Source organism: Podarcis bocagei (assembly GCF_964188305.1).
Source record: "Podarcis bocagei genome assembly, chromosome: 8".
Taxonomy (NCBI): Eukaryota; Metazoa; Chordata; class Lepidosauria; order Squamata; family Lacertidae; genus Podarcis; species Podarcis bocagei.
In genome coordinates, this window is record NC_138133.1 from 44,959,084 (window position 1) to 44,983,326 (window position 24,243).

Consider the following 24,243-nt stretch of genomic DNA (forward strand, 5'->3'; position numbering starts at 1 on the left):
AAGAATGAGGGAGGGTCTGAACAGGTGTTTTGCTTTAGGATACCAAATGCAGTGAACCTGATCTGACAGCTCTTGTTCATCATTGATTAAACAAATGTCATACATGTACTCGAAGTGAACTGCATTAATACAAGCATAGAGAAATTGCAAGAGCTGTGGGCGAACAGGCTGTAGCGGCCTCTTCTGAGGAATTCCTTATATTGCATTGGGATGCGTTTCATTTAATCATGCTGCTTTATGGGTTTCAATGAAAAAAGATATGGAAACTCCAGGATATTTGAGACTCTCGGCAGTTAGAGCAAACTATTAGTACACAGTAAGAGTTGGAGTGTTGCAACCCCAGATTAGCAAATGATTTACCTCTCCTGGAATTTTACTCATCAGAGATTAAATGGTCCATCTTAAATGTGCAGCTTTTTATTTATATCTGGACATAAATATATTTATTGTCTGAGCCAAGCACACTGCTTGGTTTTCATCACATCTCTGCAGGTTGCCTTAACAAGGACATGGAATAACTGCAGCATCTCATACAGAGCAGCTGAAAAAGTGGGAAAGGTTGTTCCGGTTTTGCTGCAGTGAAATTGCTCCTTGCTCTCCCCTAGAATCATAGGATTGTAGAGATGGAAGGGACCCTGAGGGTCATCTAGTCCAACTCCCTGCATTCAAGAGGCACAAGTTTCCTCTGTTTTAAGATGTTCTATACACATGTACTAAGTCTAAGTGCAGTATAAATGCAAACAACAAATAATTTGTGAAGGTATCATTTCCAACTTTGTCTTAAAGTTCAGCACCATTTATATTTAACATGTGCACCTGTGTGCACTAGTCTAAATTGTCCATCACAGAAGGTGCTGACAGGCAGCCTTTTATGTGAAGATTGATAGAAGAGACAGATTTAGTTGTAACTTTGTCTTGGAAGAGCTAAATATAACACTGCTGGCCATTCAACAAGGTGTCACTTTATTGTTTGTTGAAATGGACTGGGTCTCCTGGTTTTTGTTTTTTAATCAAATGGGGGAAATGACAGTATGAAAAATAGCTTAGGTGCTGAAATATGCAAATGGTTCATTCACTTATGCCGCAAATCAAATGAAATAGCTCAGATCAATATGTGTGTGTGTGTGTGTGTGTGTGTGTGTGTGTGTGTGTGTGTGTGTATACACACACATATATATGAAAACTAATATTTCATATTTAACCATCATATTTCTTTATATATGTATTTATGGCCCACCTTTCCATCAAATTATCTACCAGGCAGCCTACATCCAAATAAAAATAAACTGAGCTAAAACCAACGTAATTACAGCACAGAACAAATAACAACAAACCATTAAAGCTAAATGGGTAAGGGGAATCCAGGAACATCAGCTATATGCTTCCTCCGAAGTGCTATAAACAAAGAAGGCTTGCTGCCTAAGGAGAATAGATACATGTACTTTGAATAAGAAATCAACCTTGGCTCTGTATTGTGTAAATCACCCACTAGACCTAAAATGTTGGCAAAACACAGAAAAGAACCTTTTTATCTGAGTGAATGGGCAAAATTGTATGGGAGAATGTTGTTTTAAATTATGCTGGACAGATGCTATTTAGAGTTTCAAAGCTCAGTAGCAAAACTTTGGGTACAGAAATCTACTGGAAATCAGCAAAATTGACAAAAAATCAGCACAATGTTTTTATGTGAAAAGTTCAGGTTAAAACCCTCGCTGCCATATCCTGGACCATCCACAGTGGCCAAATAGAATTCAAAGGCAGGTCCACAAAGAGCAGCAGTCAAACTTTAACTGAAGCAGTTCATATGTGACAGTGGCCACATCCTCAGTTTATTCAGTTTTATGTGTTGAGTAATGGCTGCGTTGTAACACACTGAAATCAGGAGATATTAAAATGGATGTATGCATGACTAATGTCAAGATAATATAATCAAGCAAAGTTTTGCTGCATTCATTTTTCCTGCTCTGGCTAGAACCCAAATCATGTGTACAGTATAATGGATGCTGTGTGTACAGTTCCCCCGCCCAATTCCTATGTGCACAAGAATTCTCAGTTAGATCCTACAAATACTGCCAATCAGGTGCCAGAATGCAAAGCAGGTCATTAAATTTAGTGCCTCCCACTCTGCCAGCTGATGGGTGATACTCTGAGAATCTCACTGGGTTCTGTATTGGGATACATGCTATTTTGCAAATCTATACATTGTTTTATTCACAGTTCAGGCGCCATTTTAATACTGTTTTTTCTTAGGTACAAAAACCATGTTCCCATCAATGTCCACATTAATCCTGGCAAATATGCAATCGAAAGTCGGTATGGGATGCACTCTCTGGAAATAAACAAGTAAGGGAATAGCAGTACAGCTTATTATTGTTCCTGCTGATTCAGAACTGGGTAATAATTGCCAGCATATATGTAATGTGTGTGTGTTGCTTATGAAGGTGCTGTTATAAAGCTACCAGTATCAAAAAAGATGTATATGCAGAAACTATTCTGGAGGGTTTTCAGCTGGATTGAGGCTCTTATTAACAAATATGGACTAGATTTGATGGCCTTTACACTACTTGATTGATCCATTTTTTTCTACTACTGTATAATCAAAATTAATTCTCTGATCTAGTGTTGTTACCCCTATTGTATTTGAGCATGTAATTTCTTGTAGTTCAAATAGAACCACTAATTGCTGGACAATTTGCCCTCTAGAATCTGGCTATGAAAGGGGGACTGCAGTGTTATTTCTTCTGTGAGCTTGGATTGCTGTTTTGGCTGCAATTTATCCTGTTTTAAGTAATCTAATCATCCCTTCATGGGGGCTTTTAGATTTTGATTAAAAGAGTTTCTGAGCTTTCAAAATCAGAGTCTTTCTCACACTAAGGTCATCCTTCTTTTACAACTCCATATTGATTTAAAGCAAGATCCTGTGATTTCTTAGCCTTTAATTGGGGAAGTTACAAAAGAGAAATTCCTTCACAGAGCGTGATTAATGAGCAACAAATCCTGTTGGTGTTGAGGCCTTCACAAATTCTGATTTCCCATGACTGCAGGGATCTCAAGGAAACCTGCCGGTCCCGTTCAAGCTACATATTCTGGGATGCTGTTGCCTCAAGAACAAAACGTGTATATATTTATGGGATGTAATCCCAGAAAATGTGGGAGGAAGATCTGGAGTCAATGCTATCTTGACCTACTGGGACAATAACAAAACTATCAAAATCTTCTTGATATGAGTCGATGGAAAGACATGGTGTAACGATCATATATGACATGATTCTCTCTTTTTTTTAATTCTGAAAAGGGATGGTGTTGCAATGACAAATTAGTAAAACTTTCTTCTTAGAAGTTAATAGCTGGAACAGTTTATGTTTTGAGTTTTATGGCATACAGCCTTGGATCCTGCTTGTGTGTGATTACTCGGTCTGACAAAATTCAATTACTCCCAGTAAGTATGCATAGAATTGCAACCTGAGTTTGTGAATTTGATCGTAGATACAGTAAAAGTTAAATCATGATACACGTGCACCACTCTTTTCTCCCTTGAGATTAACAAACAAGTTGATTTATCAACATTTGAATGGAAAATACTAAATTTATCTAAATAGGGTTTGTTATTTATCTTCCAATCGATATTTTTCTTTAGAGTATGATGTGATTGTTTTTGTGTGGTAGATGGAACATAGCTACAGATAGCAATTTTCAATTGGAAATATATGCTGGCTAGTACTTCTGAGTAATGAATTGTCACACTTTTGCATACTTCCAATGAAATCCAGTTTCAAATATGGGAAATAGCCTCTTCTGTCAGTGTTAAAACTACTGCTAAAATAAGTAGTGTAAGCTACCTTTAAAATTTATATTATGTGAATTACTGTTTTTCCTCTATTTTCTTGAGATATTGTTACCTTGCCTCCCTCCTCTTCTTCCAAATGGAAATGTAGTTTTATTTATATAGGAAAAGTCTACAATCAACTAAGTAATCTTAAAATTGCTACAAAGGGTTATTGATGCATTTCATAATATTTACAGTGATGAAGAAAGACTATGTGATCCATGAAACTTTAAGTTTACCAATACAAAGGAAAGTCATATTGATTCAAAAGGTAAATAATAAACAGTAACTTGGTTCACATGTAGTGCTAATCCATAATTTCGCACTGCAAGACTGAGTCTAGGAAGAGCCTCAGCCTTGCATGCTTCCTTTTCCTTCCACACCTTCTGTAGTCCAAATAATTAGTTCCTGTTTTTTAGAGAACCATAGCTCGTCATTGTGTATTAACTGGAAAATTATTTTTTATGGTGGCCTGGCAAATCAGAATTGCAAACCAGGGGTGATTGAAAGCCAAGGAGTTCATCCAGACTTCTGTTTGTCCCACTACTTCCCCCCTGGAAATGCCAATCTTTCCTGCTGAATCGGAGCAAATGTCAATTGCATCTTCCATGGATTGACATTTGCTCTGATTCGGAAAATGGCAGGGCAAACAGAAAACTGCTTGGACCCTTGCATTTTAGGGCAAGTGGAAGTGTGGATGAGCCCAGGGTTTGCAATTCTGGTTTGCAATTTGATTTCATAGTACAGGATCAATGTAATGGCGAATTTTGGTTTGTCAAAAAAAGAATATAAACACAAGAAGTAATTTAAAACAACTTGGTGAAGAAGTGCACAAGCCTAAGGCTCTTTCCAGGCTTATTCTAATAGTGCAAAATTATGATTTGGTGTTACATTTGAACCAAGCAACAAGTACCTTCAATGAGACTGAGAGAGTGAAACACAGAATAGCGTGACAATATTTTGGGGGGTTTCTTCAGCATAGTGTTAGTCATACAGTTATCCGACTTGTACCATATTGTCTGCTGCAGATTTCTGTGTGAACATTATTTATATTTCATAAAACGTGTACACCGCTTGACAGTAAAAAATATCAAAGTGGTTTACGAAAAGATAAAAATAAAAAAAATTTAAAAAATCACAACCATACTTTAAAATGTACAAAAGTTAAAATAATAAAACAAGTTAACATTACCTAAACTTTTGAAGCATCTGGGTAGGCTTAGCTCCTCCCCATTATATAGATCCACACCATTCATTTGTAGCACATTCAATGCTACAACATGATTTCCCCCAAAGATTTCTGGGAACTGTAGCTTCACCCTCAAAGAACTACAATACCCAGCACCCTTAACAAACTATAGTTTCCAGGATCATGTGCTTTGAATGTATATTAAATGTATGGTGTGGATTTGCCCTTATTTGGTCATCTGCCTGTTATGATCCTAAAACTGTTCACCTAGATGCAGACTACTTCAGGTTTTGAACATGCTATGTAGTTTCTACAGAAGAAGGCATGGTTTAGGCATAAAAATACTGGCACACCATCATTCTTCATTTTTGAGATGCTGTTTCATATTGTGTGCTAAACCTAAATTAGGAGGGAGAGATTTCCAAGCCAACAGACTGATATGTGGCATAACATTTAGCAAGACGGACAAACACTGACAAGTTACCTGATCATTCCATTCAAGTTATCAGGGAATTTGTTGACATCCTTGTAAGATAAAAGTTGGTGAAGGCTAGGAAGAAGAGAAAAAGAAATATTGGAATGCTAGAGAGGACTGCAACCTATGTGCAGCTTGCACATTTATTTCTTGGAATATTGTATACAGTTTTGGTCACCTCGTATCAAAAAGGACATTGTAGAGTTGAAAAGGGTTCAGAAAAAGGCAACAAAAGTGATGAAGGATATGGAGTGATTCCCCTATGAGGAAATGTTGCAGCATTTGGGACATTTTTAGTTTAGAGGAAATGTGAGCAAGAGGTGACATGATAGGTATTCATAAAGTTATCCATAGATAGAGAAAGGTTTTTCTCCCTTTCTCGTAGCACTAACATCCATGCACATCTGATGAAGGGAACTGTTGGAAGAGTAAAAACAGATAAAATAATCTATAACTTAATTTGATGATGGGAACTTGGACTTGTATCCAACAGGTACTTCCACTTGTGCAACAGAACTTTTTTCTCCTTTCCTCCTGTATCCTCCCCAAATCTGCTGTGGAGGTTTGAGGGGAAATCCAAAACAGATTTGGGGAGCACACATGGTGAAGAAACAGAGGCGTTCTGTTGTGGAACTACCTATGTGAATTTGACAGCTTTCTTGGATACAGCCCTAACGATTAGACTTGCCTCACACAACTGCATGAGTTTTTTTGATGAGCCAGATTTTATTAGTAGGGATAAATGAATGTAAGCTACTCCTATTTTATTTCATTTGGTTGACTTAAAGTGTGATTTGGATTTTTAATGACTTATTTCTTCCTGTTTTAAATAAATTGTGTGGTAAAGTAGTTGACTTCTGAGTCATCCCCCTTTTCTTCACAGAACTGAGGAGGTGAAAGCAGCTGGGTTACATTATCCCACAATGCCTGCCAAATAATCAAATTTTCCTTAAAAAAATTAAAGTCTGTGGCACTTATGAGCAAAGGGAATCCTTGTGCCAATGCTGTCCTCCCAACTGAAGGGTCAGTGTTGTGCCTGATCATATGCCCAAATAATGATTTCTTGCATAAATTGTTGGAGACACCTTAAGATCAAATTGCTACAGTTTGGAGCTAAAGGAATTGTCCAGAATATTTTAACCATCTATCCTTAGTGTAAGCAATCTGGAATTTGGACATGGAATCTAACATAATGTCTCTCTCTTGCACATCCTTCTCTATTTCTTTCTCCTTCTCTAGAGTAAACCTGTACTGGCATATAAAAATGTTAGTACAGCACAATGTTGGTACATCCTAAATCTGTACCAGAATCTGATGGACCCATGGTGATTCATGAATTCCTGAGTTCCCAAGGAGAAATGATCTCCCTTGTTGGTATTGTTTTACAGCCTGAACCACATTTACAGCTTATGAGCTTTGCTGGATAAATGTTTCAGCATTTTACATTCAAATCCCCCTTCTTTTGAAGAAGGTTAAATATCCAAGTATTTCTATAGCATAATTATTAGCAATTATTTGAAATTGCTGGTTCTTTCTTATCTTGGTTCTTAGGATGGTGGATCCTAATCCTACTCTGAATGTGGCATTAGAAAGTAATAATTAGCCTGACTAACTAGAACTTAGTACTTTAAGGACTTTAATAGACACTAACAGTGAGGCTAAATATGCCTTTCAGATCAAGATTGTCCTTCTGCCAGACATGGCTTTATTTACACGGTGAGGGTCATTTCAGTACTTTTATCACTGAAGCCGCAGAGCTTCTCCCAATACACATTTCATCCCTGGCAAGTTTATTCTGTCATCTTGGCCCTGTGCACATGACTTAATATTGAAATTAATTATCCACATAACTTTTTTTTAAACTCTGAAGAGTCTACATCCCGGAAAAAGTTATGGCTCTGCTGTAAGAGTTCATCACGTATGTGCCCATTTATTGTGCTTATTTTAAAGCTAAGCTTGTGACTAAAGAAAGATATTCACCAGTACAGCCCCTTCATTATTATTATTTGAGCATCTCTGCCAGCTCTCACTTGGCTCTGAAGTACCACCTGCAGCACCCCACCTGTGCCCAGGAGCCTTGCTTCCCTCTTTTGCTCTGCAGGCTCCCACACCTTCAAAATAACAAGAAACTACTCATGAGTGTCAGGAGCCCCTTTCAAAACGGTGTGCAATTTGACACAGGGGCCGCATCTGGGTGATGGGAATTGGTTGATAACACCCTCCTTCCATTCACATGTGGAAGTATTCTCCCTGCACACATAGATGACAACTTGGGATCCAAGCTGCTGCTGCTGTGATTTTTACCTTTGCTCTTTTTCATGCCCTCCTCTTGGGAGAAAAACACTAGTCTGATTTAAAGATCCACTCTCATCTCCAAACTTCACTTCACATTAAGTGCATCTGCTGTAAGGAATAGTAGCAGCCTACCTTCCATGAATTTCTTACTTTCTCATCTAATGTCCCTGGAGCATCTGATAAGATGCAGGCCTCCTCCCAAATAAAGCTCATGAGATTTCACTTCCTAATACAATTAAAACATTGTTCAGGATTAAGAGTGGGGTTTGAGTGACTAGGGCATAAGACCCCATGGAAATGTTTTTTTCTGGTGCGATGCAGCGCACACTGTCCTATTTCTTCATTGGCAAAAGACAACTCTGCCCCATAAATTGGACCAAATTGTTCCATGAAGAAAAAACAGGTCCACAAGAAACTGCTTTAGTGGAGAAATTTGTTCCTGAGAGCAAGTATTAAGAACCCGAGGTAAGGCTGAAATAACTAAAATACAAAACCCTTTAACAGCTGCTTTTCTCATTTCTCTTTCTGTTGAAACCCTTCAATAACGTTCCAGCACTCTCTCCTTTTACCAGCTCTCTTAACTACTTTGCTGTATTCCTATTACATTCCTGCTACCCTCCCACAGTTCTGAAACATTTTGGCTGATGCCTGACCCTCTACTAAATAGAAATTTTATATATTTGGGATGCACAAAAGTTGAATTCAGTCAATAAAGTGAAATTCTCTTCTAGTGGTAGGAATAGATTTGATACTTGCAAAGCCAGCATGGGTGAATGAGAAGAGTGCTTGCTTGCATGCATCTAGGGGTAAGGATGTGGTTGAAATGTTAGAAGGGGGAAAATGGGAGATATAAAGTGAATGTGAACATCCATATTGTTTGCTGGTGAGCATTAAGCAGGTAACTAGAAAAGGCACATGAGCTAATTCAGGATTAGTAACATTTATATTCAGTTATATATTTCTGTTCCACATAATAATAATAACATCTGCTTTTTAAAAACTCTCATAAAGCCTACTCATTATTTATCACTCAGAATTGAATTATACGATTACTTTGAAGTCATGAGAACAATTAGTAACCTTTTTCTTCTACATTAATATATTCTAGTTTAAGGATCATTCCTTTTAGATAAAGGACACCTTTATCAACACTGAGCAACATTTTGACTAGCAATGCTGGAGGATATTGCTCATTTTTTAAAAAAACAGTAAATATAAAAATGTAACTCTTCTGTTGACAGTGACATTATTGCTAATTCTTCCATTCTTTTCAGATGTGATTTTGAAGACACTGCACAGTATCGTGCTTCTGCCATGAATGTAAAAGGAGAGCTTTCAGCCTATGCTTCCTTGGTGGTGAAGAGTAGGTTTGCCAAAAATGAATTCTTTGGATTTGCATTGCATCTTTTTACAGTTCTCTCTAGTAGCTAGAATTTTTGCCCTTTTCTTTCCTAGGATACAAGGGAGAGTTTGATGAGAGTTGTTTCCATGCAGGAACTGTCACCCTACCCTTGAGCTGTAAGTTGTTAACTAATCATTGCTATGTACTGTAAGAAATAGGGTTTTTTTAAGTATTTGAATTTTTTTGTGGCTTTACCACATGTCCGAGAGTTGATGGCATTCTTCAGCTTGTCAAGGAAGGGAAGAATACCCAGCTCTTCCAAGACAGGCAGAGTCTTGCTGCTGTCAATTGTTGTGTTATTGATAGTATGTTGCCCATTGCCTCATGTGCTTGCTGCAGTTTGTGATGATCTCTCCAGACACGGTTTTCAGCAGTGCAGTTTTCCTGACTGTTGGTCCAAAGGCTGTCTTCATGCCTTTGTACATGTTGCGAGTTTTGAGTTGAATGCTCTAACACAGCTTCAGCCAGTAGTCACTGGCACATTGTCTGGCAATCCGGTGGGCATCGTTCCTTGTCCTTCTCAGTGCAGCAGGGCGCCTGCTCGTAGTTCACAAGAGCCTCACGCTTTACAGAAGCAACAGGTTTCATGTCCTTAATGCTGGCCTCAAACCATTCGGAGATCTGCTGCTCTCTTTTGCTGAAAGAGGACGTAGTTGTGTTGTAGGTTGCCTCTTTGATGTAGTTCTACCTTGTTTTGATGCTGTCTTTGGGCAGTTCAGTAGTGTTTGTTCGATGGAATCGAAGAAGTATTCACAAAGTTCAGGTATGGTTGTTTTGGCAGTGTTGATTAGAGGCCGCACTTTCTGCTTTGTGCTATGATCCTCTTTGGCTGGAGAATAAGCACATTTCTTCTTCTTCTCCTCCTCCTCCTCCTCCTCCTCCTCCTCCTCCTCCTCCTCCTCACAGTTGGTGTTACTCCACATGGCTATGCCTCCAAGTTTGAGATCCACTTTATAGATACATTTGAGGTTTCCTTTGGAAGAGAAGGTGAAACAATGAGTCTGGGCTGCTCAGTTATCATTCACCCCGATATTAAACGGTTCCAGCCGGAAATCCAGTGGTATAGGAATGGTAAGTATGCATGGCAAGATGAAACTTGTTTGCTATTTCACTTAGGCTATGCTTGTACAGGAGGTTTCTGTGGCCCTGATTGTAGGGAAAGGATGGGAAGCATACCATGAAAGGAACTAAAAAAGAGATATAGTGGAATCCTACACTTGGAGTACTCATTATATCACAGACGGTGCTGCCGACTCTGACTCCACAACACTACCATCAGTTTGGGGACACAGGTGGCACTGTGGTCTAAAACACTGAGCCTCTTGGGCTTACCGATCAGAAAGTCGGCAGTTCGAATCTGCATGACAGAGTGAGCTCTCGTTACTCTGTCCCAGCCTCTGCCAACCTAGCAGTTCAAAAGCACACCTGTGCAAGTAGATAAATAGGTACCACTGCGGCGGGAAAGTAAATGGTGTTTCCGTGTGCTCTGGCTTCCATCACAGTGTTCCGTTGCACCAGAAGCGATTTAGTCATGCTGTCCACATGACCCAGAAAGCTGTCTGTGGAGAAACACCGGCTCCCTCAGCCTGAAGTGAGATGAGCACCACAACCCAATAGATTCTGTTGTTGCATCTTTTTCAACTTGTAGGAGTCCTAATTTCTCCGTCCAAATGGGTCCAGACGCATTGGAGTGGAGAAAGAGCTACGTTGACCCTGACTCATGCCAACAAAGAAGATGAAGGCCTTTACACCCTCCGTGTGGTGATGGGGGACTATTATGATCAGTACAGTGCTTATGTTTTTGTTCGAGGTAAGTTTTAGTGATGCCAAAGTGTGTTTGTGGTGCTGGTGGTAGTAGTAGTGATAGAGAGCATGTAATGACATGCATACACAGAATACCTTCATGTAATTAAGAATCCTCGGCATAAATCAGAATAATGTGGAAAGGAGTCCATGTAAAAAGTTAAATAAAACAGACAGTGTTAGAAGCTCCTCAGTGCTGTCTCAGAAGAGTTATATTGCTCACCACATGAGCTTGCTCTCTCATTAGCTCTTGGAACAGAACTTTGTTTTATTTTTGTGGGGCGAAAACATTTCGGGTTTTAAAATAAAAAGGAATTTGAGCAGTGGAATGGAGGGAAGTTGCAGCACAGAGGTCAAAAACTGGCATTTGGTACATGAGTTCACTTTCCTTTGTTTATAAATAAAGGTGTAAAGGACAAGCATTCTAGAAATTCAGTTCAGCTCTTGACTCAGCTGGCAGAATTTAAAGCAAAATTTAACTCCCTATTCAGTTTGCCTTGCCAAAAAGGGGAAAAAAGAGAAATTGTAATTGGGCAGGTAAGGGGAACAGAGTATATTTGCCAGGAAAAATAAAAGGGGACTATGGAATTGTTCTTTTAAGATCCTTGCAGTATCTGCTTGATCCCTGAACTGCAGCAGTAGTTTTAGATGAGAGCGCAGGGGGGCTAGTGTGAGAGTTTAGTGGAAGACACTACAATGTTTCAGTTCTAGGGCCAAACTGCATGAGCCACAGGAGACCCGTGATTGGAACTCCCATTGCTTTCAGTTAAAACTGCTCAGGGGGAGCCCTCCAATGTTGAACAGAGAAAGAGTACTGAAACAGAGGGGAGGGGAGGATGTTAAACCTTCCCCTGTTTCGTTTTTATTGATTTATTGTTTTCCTCCCAAACGTTTTGTTTGCTTGGCGGATGAAAACATACAGGTACCTTTGAGGCTGCGGCTACTTTTTACTAAAAATAGAAATATCAATAACAATCTTCTAGATTGGCCCAGAGTCTTGGGCTTCAACATGGAAAATCTCCTGTGCATTTAAGGGGTACAGCTCTCCCGCCCCTGTATCCCTGTAATGAGGGATGGCTGTACTGGCTTAAAATGGTAAAACAGTGAACAGCTTAGGGCAAAGTAGTAAGAGGGGAAAGGATAGCACCTCTTCCACCCACAGATTTCCCCTTGCACCACTGCATTATTGTCACGCTGAGACAAACATATGGCTGTGTTGTTTGACAGGCAGTACCCATGATGGGATCGAGTACACCAGAGTCTATGTGGAATTATTTATTACACTGGCAAACTGCAGAATTTGTTTTAAATCAACATTTTAAATTGTGGCCATATTCCTATGCACACGGACTTGGGATCAAAGCCTGTTTAAAGGATTTAAGAAGTGGGGCTTACTTCTGAGTGAACATTCACTGGGTGCTACTTTTTAATTTGTTTTACTTCATTTGATTTGGTTTGTGTTAAACTTTTGCACAATGAATACAGTTTCTCCTGGAGGGAGTGTCCCTTTAACGAGTGCTTGAAGGAATGCCTCGTGAACAAGTGTTTGTGTGATCACATTTCACTGGTTCATGCAGTGACTCTATATCAGTCTCAGCTGCTGAAGGCAGCTGAAGAGAGCAATGCAGACCCTGGAGGCTCTTCACATTCTTGGCTCTATGGCCAAGCCCAGAATGGCGCCAGTTTGCCCTGTTCAGCAGAACCTAGGGAAATGCAGCTAACGGCCCTCTTACAGAACATGAGCAAACTGTCCTTGGTAACAAATTATAGGAAATCTCCTGGGGCTGTGGTCATTGGGGAGTTCACACAAAAAAGTGGAGCTGCTGAATCAGCTAAAATATTTATACTAGCAAGCGGCTATTCATTTCATGTAAGGACTCTGCTAGATCTTTAAAGTGTTTTCCTTTCACATTAATAAGCAATGTGATCCTAGAGCACCCTGGAAAGTTTAACTTCCAGAGGGCACTTTTGAGTTTCCCCATCAATCAAAATTGATTTGGAGTCCAGTGCTTTGTACATCTTCTTAGAATTAAGTCCTATAGGCTTCCAGTGGGACTTGTTCCCAGGTAAGTGTAGGATGTGGGGTTGTTTACAAATCCATTTTTACTGGAAATAGAGAAATGTCAAGAGTAGTTGTGGGTGTGGGTGTATTGAAATAACTGAATTCTCTTCATACATAATTCTTGGAAAGGTAGTGGAATTCTCCCCTTTTACAAGCTTGTAAAAGGCCACAGAGCAGAGGTGGTTTTAAGGTACTGCAACCAGTTCAGCTGTGCTGCAGGGGGCTCCACAACAAGGCTGTAGAATGGAGGGAGAGGGGAGGGAAGGCACCGGATTTTAGCGTCACATAGGGTGCCGTAGAAATTTAAGAGCCCAAAGTCTGCCACTGCATAGCGTTTCATAAAATGTGTATTATGCTGCAAATGAGAATGAAGTTATGAAAACAATTTTGTCTCCTACTTTGTTTGGCTTCTAAAATTCTAGATAAGTGTGGCTTACACATATAGCTCATTACACCGTAGAATAATCCTCCAAATAAGCTTGTAATAGACCATGCAATTACAAAATTCTGTGATTCGTTTTCTAAAAGGAAAGGGGATACAATCCAGGGTCTAATTTAAAATAATTAAAAGGAACACGTGAAAGCCAGTGAGTGGTTAGAGTACCAGGCTAGAACCATGGAACCAGGTCCAAATGTCAAGTCAGTCACTGGGTCATTATGGGAGAAATTCAGTGTCACACTATGTCAAACATTTCATAAGCACAAGCATTTCAGCTTGCAAGATGGAATTATACCCCCTTTCCTTGCATGTTGTTCTGGGGGTTCTCTCACCTGCCCAGTCAATTTTGGGGCTATGAGGAGGGGGGGAATCCCCATTGTGCAAGTCGGGGATGTTGCACAGGGATTTCACTGACAAGACTTGTTAGGTGAATCCCCTTTGTCTAAATCAGCCTAACCTCAATCACAGACCTAAATTAGGGAAGATTTAGAACTGTGCTCTAGAACTTCCACTTCTGATGCAAGCAGAGACACATTGTGCCTTTGAACAATAGCTTTCAATTGTTATTTTTAAAATGCATGCCTTCATCTATATAGATGCTGATGCCGACATACCAGGAGCCCCTGGTTCTCCTCTGGATGTGAAGTGTTTGGATGCTAACAAGGATTATGTCATCATCTCCTGGAAACAACCAGCTGTTGATGGAGGAAGTCCCATCCTGGGATACTTCATTGATAAGTCAGTATTTGTGCCAGAATGAAATTACTTCTGATCTCTGGGACCATAAAGATCTCTTGCTTTTGGAAAATATCAGTGCACCTTCTGCATTATTAATTTGCTATTTTTGTCTCCTTTTTCTTACGGAGGCAGGTTAATATGGTTAAGAATGTAGGTTAGCAAATGTTGCTGAGACATGTTAGTAAACAGTGCAAATGAATTACTCCATATCTAACTATAGCCCTTTTCCATACCTTCTTCCTCCATCTATTTGCTGTATGGAATGTGGATCACATCAGTGGCCCCACCATGATGCTGCCATATCTCATGTGCCCTGCTGGCGCTATCCCTGACTTCTTCATGTACACCTGAATGTCTGAATGCAAGATGAGCTGTATGTAGATAGGTGCTTCTTCTCAGAGTTTTGTCTATATGTGCAGAAACCCAGGCTAGTGCCCATGGCAGTGTCTTACTTTTTCTTCAATGCATTGTGAACATGTGGAGAAGAAGGTGTTCAGGGTGCTCATGTCACATTACTGTACAGTCGTACCTTGGTTGACGAACACCTTGCGACTCAAAAGTTTTGGCTCCCGAACGCCGCAAACCCGGAAGTGAGTGTTCCAGTTTGCGAACATTCTTTGGAACCCGAATGTCCGACACGGCTGATGCAGCTTCCAATTGGCTACAGGAGCTTCCTGCAGCCAATCAGAAGCTGCACCTTGGTTTCCGAACATTTTGGAAATCAAATGGACTTCTGGAACAGATTCCGTTCGACTTCCGAGGTACCGCTGTATTTATAATCCTTTGGGATTAAAGTTCTACTTGGGTCATCTGAGGGAATAAAGGCCACTTCATGCAATACAGTTTGTTTTGCACAGCTGACATTTTGATACACATTTGTCTACAGGGAAAAACTGGGGTGACTCAGTAAGTGAACTGACATTACCCCTGATCAAGAGGAAAGGGAGACCAAACAGCACCTGGGACAATGGAAGCCCCTCCCCATGTTTAGTATGCATTTGGGTGTTCTTAGCTGACAGTGTTGTTTTAAGGAAATGTTTGTTCTTTTCATTTTACTTCCTGAAAAGGCTGCAAGGAGAGTGAAATGTCAGCATCCACACAAAGTAATTGAGTTCCAGTTTATTTCTATATTCCCCCCCACCGAAGAGCAAATATATATATTCAAGCCAGCATTACATGAGCAAGTATTTGGGGAGATTCTGGAATAGCTTTGTAACTTCTCTTTGTCATTGAAAACAGTTCTGTTTTTGTTTTTCAGATGTGAAGTTGGCACTACCCACTGGTCCCAGTGCAATGAAACACCAGTGAAGTTTGCTCGCTTCCCAGTCACAGGTTTAATAGAAGGGCGCTCCTACATATTCCGAGTCCGAGCTGTGAATAATGCTGGCGTGAGCATTCCATCCCGGATTTCAGAGCCTGTTGCAGCCCTGGATCCTGCCGATAGGGCCAGACTTAGAAGTAAGAGTCTTCCTAATACTCATCCTATCGAGAGGTTGAAAATTTTGAATTTGTGGAGGTTGTGACCAAAGAGTCCTTCCACTAGAGGGAGCAAGAGTAAAGCAAACTGCATCATGCAAATTAGGATTTGCCAAGACCGAACTCTTCCATATTTCTCCCAGCATTTCTTTCGCATCCCCACTTATCTATCTGATATACTCAGCATCAGGACCAGCCCTGGAACACACTCTCCAGAAACAAGCTGTGGTAGATAATTTTACCACAACAGAGACCACATTTTGAATGGCAGCCCTATGTTCTAATGGGACGCGGGTGGCGCTGTGGGGAAAACCTCAGCGCCTAGGGCTTGCCGATCGCATGGTTGGCGGTTCGAATCCCCGCGGCGGGGTGAGCTCCCGTCTTTCGGTCCCAGCTCCTGCCCACCTAGCAGTTCGAAAGCACTCCTAAGTGCAAGTAGATAAATAGTTACCGCTCATAGCGGGAAGGTAAACGGCGTTTCCGTGTGCTGCGCTGGTGCTGGCTCGCCAGAGCAGCTTTGTCACGCTGGCCACGTGACCCGGAAGTGTCTGCGGACAGCGCTGGCTCCCGGCCTCTTAAGTGAGATGAGCGCACAACCCTAGAGTTGGACACGACTGGCCCATACGGGCAGGGGTACCTTTACCTTTTACCTTATGTTCTAACATGCATAATGTTTTTATCCAGTCCTTTAAATGTTCTTGCTTCAGATAGACTTGTCGGTATCTTGCCTTCATAGTCAAAGGAAGCTTTTTAACCTCGATACATACTGAACTTTATCTGAATAATTCTTTATGCTGCTAAGGGTTCATCCCACACCACAGCTCTAATCTAAAATGCTCCCACTTCAACATTTTTGGCTGACCATGGCTGGGATGGTGTTGAAGTATTCTCTTTCAGTTCTCATGTGTTTCAAGATACCAAGGAATACCTTCTATATATAGTTGTGTGACTTTTTAAGCTCTCTTTTCAATCATGTTGCGGTAGAGAGGATTGATTCTTTATTCTATAGGAATATATTTAAGCCTGGTTCAAACGTATATTGAATTAGTTTGTTTCCAGATCTACAGCTACAAAGTTTCAACTTAGTTCAGTAACCATTGTAGCCAGAATGTTGATGCACTGTATTTGAAGCAGGCTCTCTGCCAGCAACTAGAAATGATTAATACATTCTCTTACTTAATGAAATGGTGCTGTCATAGTTAGGAACCCTTGTTTAAAAAGCAATTGTGTTAGTAAGATGCAGTGTTTTCCCACATATACCCATGTCTGCCTAAGCTCTGACTTTGTTTCAGGTCACCCCTCTGCCCCCTGGACTGGACAGATTATTGTCACTGAGGAGGAACCTACAGGTGAGCAAAATTCCTCTGAAAGGAGGATGATCTGAATTCTATTTAGCTTTTAGAACATGTCTGGATTTCAGATTTTAAACTGGTTGCAATCTTTTTTTTGCCATGACTTCCCTCAAGAAAACTTTCCTACAAACTAATTCTGTGAGGCAGCTGATAATTCCCCCGAAATTTAAAATAATGAGGAATATTGAATTTTGCAACAAATTGTGCCCACCTATATGAACAAAGCACATCTGTGGAAATTGTGTTGGGTTGAAAATTCCTTTTAAATCTATATTCTTGAGAGAAATAAAGTGTCTAAATCTCTGGCCTCAAATTGCTTGATCTCACAGAAAGGAACTGCATCAATAGTTTTGCAGACTGCCTGCTCTGCTCCTCTGTGGTAGTTTCAATTTATGGCATTAAATATATAAAGGCCTTTCTTTCTTTCTTCACTCTTTTATACAGAGGGCATTGTTCCTGGACCACCTTTAGACCTTCATGTTACAGAAGCCACAAAGAACTATATTGTGCTCGGTTGGAAACCTCCGTTTGAGCGGGGCCATGAGGGTGTCATGTACTTCGTTGAAAAGGTAAAACTACAGTGCCAGAGCATAGATTTCTCATTCATTTCCCCACAAGCCACATTTTATCCTCAGACGAAGAACAGCAGGCTGGTACCTTTTTCTTTTTTTGATTTTTTCCACTCCACATCAAAGGCAAAAATCTCCAACCAGTGTTAAGATTGGGGGCAGGGGGGGGGAATCAAACTGAAAGGAAAATATTGAATAGGTATCAGAAACATATTTTTGAGAAGGGTTTGCCATTTCTTTTCCTCATAAGAACATGAGAAGAGACCTGCTGGTTCAAGCCAAAGGCTCATCTAGTTTAACATTCTGTTAGCCAACCAAATCCCTGTGGGAAGCTCACAAGTAGGTCAAGTCCTTTTGTCATGAACTCCTTTTCTTAATGCGGTATAGAAATAGATTCAGTCTTAACTAGAATCCTGTCTAAAAATAAGAGCAGCCGTCTGTGCTCACACAAACTGATTAGTAGCATAGTTGGGAATGCGTATGTTCTGTTCCAAGCAATGGCCTTGGAGTTGAGGATTCTGGCTCCAGTGGGGACACACTGAAGACAACAACTCAGCAAGGCACAGCAGAGCAGCGTCTAGGTTTTGCTCTCTGTGGCTGGTGGCTTCATAAGAACAGAGCTCAAATGTTGTCCCAACACAATTCAACCTTAGGCTGAGCCTTAAATAGGAACTGTGGGACTCTAGCTCTGCCTTCAGTGAGAAGAGCTTCTTTTAAGGTAGGGTTGCCACATTTCAAAAAGTAAAAACCAAGACACCAAAAGTTGAGCTTTTTTTTTTTTACATTTACGTTTTTTTATTTTCTTGCCTAAGATCCAGGACAAAGTGCTGCCTTTCAGAAATCCCCCCCCCCCCCGGACATCAATTCCACCTTTGAAATCCCAGTAATGTCCGGGAAAATCTGGACGTACGGCAGCCTTATTTAAGGGGACCTAGCCTGCTTTAAAGGGGTCAGGTAGCGCTGTGAGTTAAACCACAGAGCCTCGGACTTGCCGATCAGAAGGTCGGCGGTTCAAATCCCCATGACGGGGTGAGCTCCCGTTGCTCGGTCCCTGCTCCTGCCAACATAGCAGTTCGAAAGCACGTTAAAGTGCAAGTAGATAAATAGGTACCGCTCCGGCAGGAAGGTAAATGGTGTTTTTGTGCGCTGCTCTGGTTTGCCAGAAGTGGCTTAGTCATGCTGGCCACATGACCCGGAAGCTGTACGCCGGCTCCCTTGGCCAATAAAGCAAGATGAGCAACGCAACCCCAGAGTCAGCCACAACTGGACCTGATGGTCAGGGGTCCCTTTACCTTTACCTAGCCTGCTTTAAGAGTCATTGGCTTCAACACAGTTTTGGAGAGGCCATAGCTCCACTAAGACTTTTTCACTGGAGTCCTTGCTGTCAGAGGATGACAACTCCAGCTCCACAGAATGAAGTAGCACTGGCATAATGGGCTCCTCTTGCACTGGTGTGTCCAAGTTAGTAAGGACCTCTGGGGCTGATGGTGATTCCCACCCCAAACCTCTCCTAAAGATGGGGAGCCTAACTCAGAAGTCATACCAGGATTAAAAACTTGTTCTCCAAGTTTTTATTTATTTATTACATTTATATACCACCTTTGATCTTCCAGTGATTTTAAGGTGGGGTGCGTGGTTCTCGTCCTCCCCGTTTCATCCTCACAACAACCCTGTGAGGTAGGTTAAGCTAAGAGATGGTGACTGGCCCAAGATCACACTGTGAGCTTCATGGCTGAGTGGGGATTCAAACCCTGGTCTCCCAGGTCCTAGTCCAACACTCTAACCATTACGCCTCACTGACTTTTAAACCCCGCCCCCGAGATGTATTTTCTAATGCTTAATGAGTTGGATCCTGAGAACTGCACCCAGAAGGAAGCATGCAGCAGTGGACTTTCCCACTGTCTCCTACTGTCCCCCAAACCCACTTCTGAAGATTGCCGAGCTTTCCTTGATCTGCTCACAGAAGATTTGTTTCTAGGATGGAAGCCAGTGGGGTTTTTTTGTTTTTGTTTTACATCTTTTCCCCCCCAAACAAAATTACTGTGGTGTAATTCCACTGCTCATCTTCAGCCAAATGTAAAAAAAATTATCCACCAAATGCACATGCTTTATTACCTCAAAATAGGTTATAGTTAGTCTCTAAGACAAAGTTGGGTATGAGAATATTATCCACAAAGCATCTGATCATTTCTGCTGCAGCTGGCAAATCTGCTTTCCATTAGCTGCAAGTCTCCCACCACGAAAAGTGTGTTCCAACTCAATGATGAAGCACAATGAATCCCTGTAAGAATGTGAATAATTTGTTACTTTCTGCTGGACAGCTGCAAAGTTTCTTGTAAGATACTGATTTTGTCCAATTCTGAACTTCCCATTTCAGTGTGTTGCAGGAACCGAAAACTGGCAGAGAGTGAACACAGAGATACCTGTAAAGTCCCCTCGCTTTGCACTTTTTGACTTAGCTGAAGGGAAGTCCTACCAGTTCCGTGTCCGTTGCTGTAATTCAGCTGGAATTGGTGAGCCCTCAGAAGCCACTGAAGCCACTGTGGTTCGTGACAAACTTGGTAAGTGTACAGTGCAGGCCACTGTGGATCAACTTTAGATGCCTCAGTATTTTTATGAACTTGTTTCTTTTTCTCCCTTGAATGGGAGTGTGTTGGATTTTATATGTGTTTCCATTTTTTCACATTGCCTTCAGTTCAACCCACGCTTTGTGATCAATGCTGTTTCACCGCAGTATCTCTCCTAATGCAGTCAAGGTGGAGGGTTGCTTGCCCAACTTTGGCAGGGTCCTTTAGCCCTCCTTTCTCCTTCTCTAAGCCCAGTAAGTGTTTCCCCAGCTTTGGGAAGGTAGAAGGAGGGCTCTAGGACCCTACCAGAGCCCTCACACCGCCTTTCCAAAGCCAACAGATAAGCCTGCAGATTGGTGTATGGGGTTGGGGGGAATAAATAAATGGATGGTGGATTTCCTTCACTATTTATTTATTTATTCATGCACACACCCATGCAAAGCTGCTATCATGTAATTAAAATAAGCATAAGAATCGAGGTACCTGTACACAAAAGATGTGATCTGCTCACATTTTCCTCTAATTATTAGCCACTTGATAGATTTCAGCATTACATTTAGCACAAGTAACAGAAACGTAGGTATCCGGTGTATTAATGTCAACAATGGTGACCATTAACTTGTTTTGGTACTTTTATACTTTGTCTCTAGATATTCCTAGTCCTCCTAGCCATCTTGTACCTGTCAGAAATACAGACACCTCAGTAGTTGTCACTTGGACAGAATCCAAAGATGCAAAAGAGTTGATTGGATATTACGTAGAAGCAAGCAAAGTCGGATCTGGTCACTGGGAACCATGCAACAATAATCCTGTGAAAGGCACAAGGTAAGTAGATTAATGGTTGGATGGGAAGTTTGAACTTTTTTATGTGCTAAAAGACAGCTTGCCAGGTTTTTAAAAATACTTCAAAGTTAAAGAATACCTTTCCTCAACTTCAAATTAATGTGTTTGGAATAACGTTGTGGTTTGTGATATTATGCTTCTGCAGCAACTGGCATTTCCAATTCTAATCACTTATTTGCTGGCACAAAGTGAATAATTATAATAAGGCTTTTGTTGCAAAAGAGGACATCTGCTGAAGGACGGACACTCTTGGATTTTGCCCAATAGTTGTTATAATATCTCATCCAGAGAAATATGTTTTATTTTTAGAGAAGAATATACAGGGGCACCATTTGTGATTTCACTTTTGCAGGGACAACAATCTCTGTAAGGCTGTATTGAAGATGGGATTGCCAAAAGGGAGTCTATTTTAAGAGCATTTCCCCTGCTTCTTAAAAAAACACACCTCATAATAACAATAGCAATGTTATCCAAACACAGTTTACAGTAACAGGATCTGTGTCCTTGGTATACATAATGCATAGGCCCATTTCATGTTTAGAATATTTCCCTTGCAGTAGGTAGAAGCATTGAGTTAGCAAAAAATAAAGGAATAAATACAAGGAATAATTGCAAGTAATCTGAAACACAAGCTGGGATTGTTTTTCCTGCCCTCCCTTAATTGTGTTTCTAAATACATAGTCCTGCCGAAATGCTTGCTTATGAAAACTGCACCAGAATGCAGTAATACAGTGCTACCCCATCTGAGATATCTTTCATAGTCCATACCTTGGGTTCTTGGAACTGAGTGAGGTCCAAATGCAGCATATCATAGAAGGGCTCAATTGTTTGCAAAATCTGAAATCTGATGGCGCAGTCATTAGTGGTGTTTTACTTTAGATTTACTTGCCATGGACTTACTACTGGGGATCACTACACTTTCCGTGTCAGAGCTGTTAATGCAGCAGGACTCAGTGAGTATTCGCAGGAGTCAGAAGCCATTGAAGTCAAGGCAGCTATTGGTAAGTGACCTCTCGTTCCTATACCAGAAGTGGAAAACAGCATTACGAGTATTAAAGAAAGGGGTGCAATTAACTAATAATATTTATTTGCAGTACTGTTTGTGCACATTGACTATGCATTGGTAATATTTTGTATTTCACTTTCATCGTTTCACAGTCATCATCCAGTCACCATGCACTTGTAGACTTCTCACCTTCACCATACCAGACTTCCTTGGGTGTGTTCCCTGTAACTCTGTATAGAAAATAAGTTCACCTCACATCATTCTCTCAAATGACCTGGCAGTCTGATTCCATGCAGTGGTATATATTTCACCTCTAACATGCCCTAGCTTGCAAAAGTATGCTTGTTAATTTCCATGCCTAATTTGCTTCATTGCTTGATTCCAATAATACAACGATTTCTATGTCTTCATGTTCCAAAGTCTTTTTATTTATATTGTATTTTACTGTTGATATATTTGGAATGATCCGTGCATTAATAATCCTATTAATTGAAGAACTTTGCAACTTCGGAGATAATCTATGTAACATGCTTCTGAGGTTTCTTTAACAGATCATATATCCCTCCAAATAGTTGAGCATTAATGTAGTACTTTCAATATAATGGACATTGTTCAGTCTAACATTCAGAAGAATCTTAACAGCATGCAAGTATTAACTGCTGAGGTGTATGGTATTATATGCTGATGACAATTTCATATAAATCAAACCATACAGTGTATTGTCTGTGAGTGTATCTTTTGAATGTCCTGTCTCTGTCATGCTTTGTGTCCATTTCTTCATTCATTTGAATAATGGAGAACTGGGAATGAATGGACTCTAATTTCAAATGTCTTTGTTGTTTTCTGGCAATTTTAGGGGGAGGATTGCTTCATGATGTATGTCCTGGACTAAGTGGTAAAGCTGATGGACTAACAGACCACACTGCCAACTGGGAAGGCATGCATGAGTCCTCCCAGCCTATCTTTGACACAGATGCTTTGTTAAAACGCAATGCTAAACCTAACAGGCAAACAGTGCCCGATAGCTCTGGTAAGCAGAGGAGTCCGACAGACAATAAAGTGAGTGAAAAAGTTCCATCTCCTGCACCACAAAAAGCAGCTACCAAGCAGGCAAGTAAGTCTCGTCCTGAGGACCGCTCAGCACTGCAGAGAATGAAAAAGAAAGGTGATATAGGTGAGCGTTGGTCATATGCGGTGCTTTCATCATTTAGCGCCTTCATTTCAGACACTTAATCATCTGTGATCATCCAAGCTCCGAAAACTCATCCTTGCCAATGCTACATTTTCCACCATCTCCATCTAATAAATGCTCTGCTCTCTATCAAAGGTCATTATGTATACTGGCAATTAGAGCTATGGCACATATGTATGTTGCATCTAACAACGAGCTTGCATGTTGCATTCATTTGCTAATTGATTAGTGTTGTTTAGGTTTATTCTAATTAATTGTAAAAAAAAATACATATGCCACATCAATATCAGCTTGGTGACATTTATGCTTTCTTAGCACTTTGTATTTATTTTTTGGAAAATCATGGTACAGTGGAAGTGAAAAAAGGAAGATCAAGTTGGACACACAATCATTGTTTGGTATATCATCACCATTTTTGTTACCTAGTAGATCGGAATTTGCCAATCTTTTGAGGCCTGGCGGCACATTTGGCAATCTAAAAGACTGCAAAATATCCATTTCACAGAACAAAAAAGTTCAGAAGCCCACAAAAATGCAATAAATTGACACACCCACCCATGAGTGAAACACTGACAAAATTGCAGGCAACCAGTGAAAGAACAGGCAAAGGAACAAACAAGATTAAAAAAAAGGAAAAAGGGGACTTGGCAACCACCAGAGGGGGGTGAGCAGTAGTAGTTTTTAGGATCAGATTGTTTCTTCCCATTGAGGATCTGACCAAATAGAGAAAAACAATGTCCACCTGAAGCCATCAGGTTAAATACTAAAGGCATCTAAGTGTATAAGCAGTACCTAGGACAGCAGAGCAGATAGGCCCCATACTTGTTTTTCACATCCTGAAAGCAGAATGTTCACATTCCATTTAAACCTGCGTGGGCAGAAGGTGGCTTACAATTAAGTGCAATATGCGAATCTACACTCTCCACGGAGATAGTGAAGATCTGTCTGCTATTCTAGTCTATGAAACAGAACAGCAAAATACTATATACAGCATACTGTAGATTATAAA

The 24,243-nt window shown here is 40.6% G+C and overlaps 1 protein-coding gene across 2 annotated transcripts in view; it reads left to right on the forward strand.

Moving 5' to 3' along the window:
- The window catches only part of MYOM1 (myomesin 1), a 70,306-nt gene that overhangs the window by 18,234 nt on the left and 27,829 nt on the right, over positions 1-24,243 (forward strand). The window contains exons 6-18 of one of the 2 annotated variants that reach the window (XM_081205532.1): positions 2,251-2,343; positions 9,060-9,148; positions 9,241-9,303; positions 10,094-10,258; positions 10,836-10,997; positions 14,088-14,229; positions 15,488-15,687; positions 16,998-17,054; positions 17,502-17,626; positions 20,004-20,187; positions 20,844-21,018; positions 21,916-22,037; positions 22,899-23,216. In XM_081205532.1, the coding sequence (XP_081061658.1) occupies positions 2,251-2,343; positions 9,060-9,148; positions 9,241-9,303; positions 10,094-10,258; positions 10,836-10,997; positions 14,088-14,229; positions 15,488-15,687; positions 16,998-17,054; positions 17,502-17,626; positions 20,004-20,187; positions 20,844-21,018; positions 21,916-22,037; positions 22,899-23,216 (1,895 nt within the window). The remainder of the gene's footprint in view (positions 1-2,250; positions 2,344-9,059; positions 9,149-9,240; positions 9,304-10,093; positions 10,259-10,835; positions 10,998-14,087; positions 14,230-15,487; positions 15,688-16,997; positions 17,055-17,501; positions 17,627-20,003; positions 20,188-20,843; positions 21,019-21,915; positions 22,038-22,898; positions 23,217-24,243) is intronic. The other variant, XM_081205533.1, reaches the window with a different exon arrangement.